General features: G+C 40.8%; 1 protein-coding gene across 3 annotated transcripts in view; it reads right to left on the reverse strand.

The window, feature by feature from the left end:
- Rgs22 (regulator of G protein signaling 22) overlaps positions 1–4,220 on the reverse strand; it is a 110,994-nt gene that overhangs the window by 72,905 nt on the left and 33,869 nt on the right. For all 3 annotated transcript variants that reach the window (XM_031358446.1, XM_031358445.1, XM_031358443.1), the window contains exon 7: positions 1,606–1,735. In XM_031358446.1, coding sequence (XP_031214306.1) covers positions 1,606–1,735 — 130 coding nt within the window. The remainder of the gene's footprint in view (positions 1–1,605; positions 1,736–4,220) is intronic.

Raw genomic sequence — 4,220 nt, forward strand, 5'->3', positions numbered from 1 at the left:
ACAACTGTCCTCAGGGTGCTCCCTGCTGTCCTCCCAACTCTACAGATGTGACAACTGTCCTCAGGGTGACCACTTTCTCTATTAGGTCTGAAATCTCCCCAGAGTAGAAACAGTTAGCTATAACTTTGTATTGAAAATGAATATAACACCCATTTTGGAGCAGTTTCTTTCCATTTTTATGGAAAGTTGACAACATCCATAAAACCTCTCCATAGTAGAATTCATCTGTTTTCCAAGAAGAAAAATAAACTCAAAAGTAGAAGACAAATTCAATTTCTATCGATTATTTCCATTTTGTTATTGCTGTTGTTGTTTTTGAGACACAGTCTTCTTGCCATGGCTTCCTGAGGGTTGGAATTCTAGCATGTTCCAACAATCCAGCCTACTGGCTTTTAGGTCAGAAATATTGTGTCTACTTATTGCATAGACTTAATGGGAGGAATTTATAAAGTACCATAGGAAAAACACAAGACAATTACTGGCTGGCTGCAGAAGGTGTATCAAGCTCTAGGATAGCAATAAAGATATAGATATAGATATAGGTATAGATATAGGTATAGGTGTAGGTATAGGTGTAGGTATAGGTATAGATAGAAACAGATATTGATAGATATAGAGACAGGTATTGATAAAGATAGATAGATAGATAGATAGATAGATAGATAGATAGATAGATAGATAGATAGACAGATAAATACAGATACAGATACAGATATATACCATGCAACTAAGTGCTGGGCATGCTCATGAAAACCCACCATGCCAACATACAGAAGCTAAGAGAAGAAAGATTGCTGTGATTTCAAAGGCTGCCGGAGATACAGAGTGAATCTTCAGAGTAGACCAGGCTGCCTTTAGGCTGGTCTACACACAGTAACCCTGTCTCAGACAACAAAATCACACAGCTAATAAATATCAGAATCCACCTCCACTTTTATCATGATGACTTCTTGAAATAGTAGAAATGAACCAGGAGTGGTGGCCTATGTCTGTGACTCCAGCACTCACAGACAGCTGAAGTAGTAGGACTGTGAGGAGTTAGAGAAAGGGCCAAAGGAGCTGAAGAGTTTGCAGCCCCTTAGGACGAACAACTATATGAACTAACTAGTACCCTCAGAGCTCCCAGGGACTAAACCACCAACCAAGGAGTACACATGGTGGGACTGATGGCTCTGGCAGCATGTGTATAGTAGAGGATTGCAAAGTCAGTCATCAATGGGAGGAGAGGACCTTGGCCCTGTGAAGGTTCTGTGCCCCAGTGTAGGGGAATGCCAGAGCCAGTAAGCGGGAGAGGGTGGGGTGCCGAGCAGGGAGCGCAGGGAGGGAACAGGGGTTTGTTCTTGTTGTTGGTTTTTGTTTTTTTGGGTTTTTTGGAGGGGACACTGGGAAAGGAGAAATCATATGACATGTAAATAAAGAAAATATCTAATAAAAAAAAAAAAGAAAGAAAGAAAATAGCCAGGGCTACTGTTTGAGACTCTGTTTCAAAAACAACAACAAGCAATAACAAAAGCCAAACCAAACAACAACAAACAAACACCATCAGGGGTTGAAAGGGAGGTGCTGTGTACATGAATAAAGGCTGCCTTTTCTTTGTCTGTTTACCAGAAGCCGTGGAAATAACTGGGGATGCAGTCTGGTGGTGGGGTGTACAACAGGGTAATGAAAACGTCGTTACGGTCTTCTCACTCTCCTTGGCTAGTGTAAACCAGTCTTTTGTTTGAGTATAGGAGGCCTAGGAGGAAGGAGACATTCATTTAGCATAATCTTCACAGTAAGTACCCTGCTGACTGAGCCTCCGAAGGAAGTCAGTATAATTCAATTTATAGAATATAGTACACTAAGAAAATTATTTCACTAAGAGAACATTGGACTAAAACTTCAGTAGATGTGAAAACAGAGGTGAGAGAAACAGTTCAACAGTGAGGAGCACTTGGTGTTCTTCCAGAGGACCCAAATTCAGTTCCTAGCACAGCGTGCCTCATGGCCATCTGTAATTCCAACTCTTCTGGCCTCCATGGGCAAACACAGCAAACTGGAAAATCTAGGAGAAAAGAGAGAGTGCCCTGCATCCCTCTCATTTCTCCTTTCTCCAGTTGTCAGTTTGCTACTCAGTCTGAGACTTATAGAAGAGAGAGGGCTCATATGGAAGAGCTGGGATCCCTCGTCCATTGTACATATTCCATAGGCAAACCAGGCCACACAACAAGACAGTGCCTGAGAAGGAAAGGAAGGGAAACATCTGTGAGGCCACTGGTTCCTGTGCGTAAGGCTCTAGTGCAGAGCCCTTGCCTCTTTCATTTACTTATTTGCTTGGCTTTTGTACAATAGTATATCTCTATATATTGCTCTGGATGGTTGCAAACTTAGTAGGTAGCTCAGGCTGGCCTTCCTTTAGCTTGAGATCCACCTGCCTCAGGAGTGCACTACATCTAGCCACTTATTATTAATGATTGTAAATTCACTCAGCACTAGATTATTAATAATTGTAAATTCACTCAGCATTAACTTGAGCCACTTCTCTATCCCAAGAACTACCCTAAGCCTTGGGAGAAAAATATGATAATTAAAGAATGTTCAAGAAACCAAGAAAGACAAATTAGTTTGTCAATTTGCTTGAGAAGTTAGCAGCCAAATTATCTACTTGCTTTAAAGAAATGGGCCAGTTGTTTGTATTTAACACAGTGAAGACTCAAATAAACATCATTAAAAGTGTACCTATTCATTAAAAATAAATGCTAACTAGTCTGGTTTAAATAATCTGAGGATACAAAGAAACTTAAATTCCCAAAATTCAAAAGCTATGATGAGGGCTGGAAAGATGTCTCAGTGGTTAAGAGCACTGACTGCTCTTCTGGAGGTCCTGAGCCCAAATCCCAGCAACCACATGGTGGCTCACCACCATCTGTAATGAGATCTGATGCCCTCTTCTGTATCTGAAGACAGCTACAGTGTACTTACATAAAATAAATAAATAAATATTTAAAAACAAAAGCTATGATGAATACTTGGAAGTCAAGAACACTATCCCAGAGAATGGGGAAGGGTAAATCAACCTGATCTTCAATGATGACATGTCTGCTCTCACTCGTCATCACAAGTGATTTCCCTATCAATAAACACTTCATGGTACCCTGACATTTCTATAACATAAGAGAAAAAAAATGCTGAAACTAAGTATAACAGAAAAGAAAGTGGGTCTTTAACATCTAGTCATCAAGCACACACTATTCAGCAGAGGAGGAGGAGCTGGTGAACACTTCTGGGTAGGAATGCCCAGACTACAAAAGCAGCTAGGTGTGATATGAAGACATAAAAATATATATTCAAATAACATAGACCTATGGACATCAGTACAGAAGGGGTAGCCTCTTCCCTCTAGAACACTCTGTTGAAAGAATTTAAAGCCTAGATCGAGTTCAGCAGAAAAAAAAAATGGCCACATCTGGTTGGCAATGTCTGGCATAGACAAAGAATCAAAGAGTATCACACATGGATCTCAGGATTGGCAGCCCAGATTTCATACAGACTTGTGTATCCTGGTGTGCAAGGGAAGGATCTGGTAAGTGAGGGCATAATAAATCAATCAATCAATTAATTAATTACAGAGTTTCACTGTACTATGGATAATCTGAAAGGAAAACTGATTCTAGGTTTCATCTATTTAAGCCACTCACAATGACTCCATACTTAGGCAACAACAGAAGAGAACTCTGTTGGATAGCAGTTGAATGGTGATATACTTTTACAACTAAGTATTACCTAGACAATACTCAAAAGTAATTGAATTCCTATAATAACAAATTCAGACTGTAATATAAATCCCCATTCTTTGTAGGTGACATGGACCATACATCTCAGTCTCAATCTGCTGCGTCACAGAAGAAAAACGCTGTGTCACACACACAAGGAGAACCCTATGTCATAAACACAGGGAAAGCACTGTGTCACACACATAAGGAGAGCACTGCATCATACACACACACACAGGGAAAGCACTGTGTCACACACACACACACACACACACACACACGGAAAGCACTGTGTCACACACACACACACACACACACACAGGGAAAGCACTGTGTCACACACACACACACACACACACACAGGGAAAGCACTGTGTCACATACACATACACACACACAGGGAAAGCACTGTGTCACATACACATACACACACACACACAGGGAAAGCACTGTGTCACACACACACAC

Source organism: Mastomys coucha, unplaced genomic scaffold (assembly GCF_008632895.1).
Source record: "Mastomys coucha isolate ucsf_1 unplaced genomic scaffold, UCSF_Mcou_1 pScaffold7, whole genome shotgun sequence".
Taxonomy (NCBI): domain Eukaryota; kingdom Metazoa; phylum Chordata; class Mammalia; order Rodentia; family Muridae; genus Mastomys; species Mastomys coucha.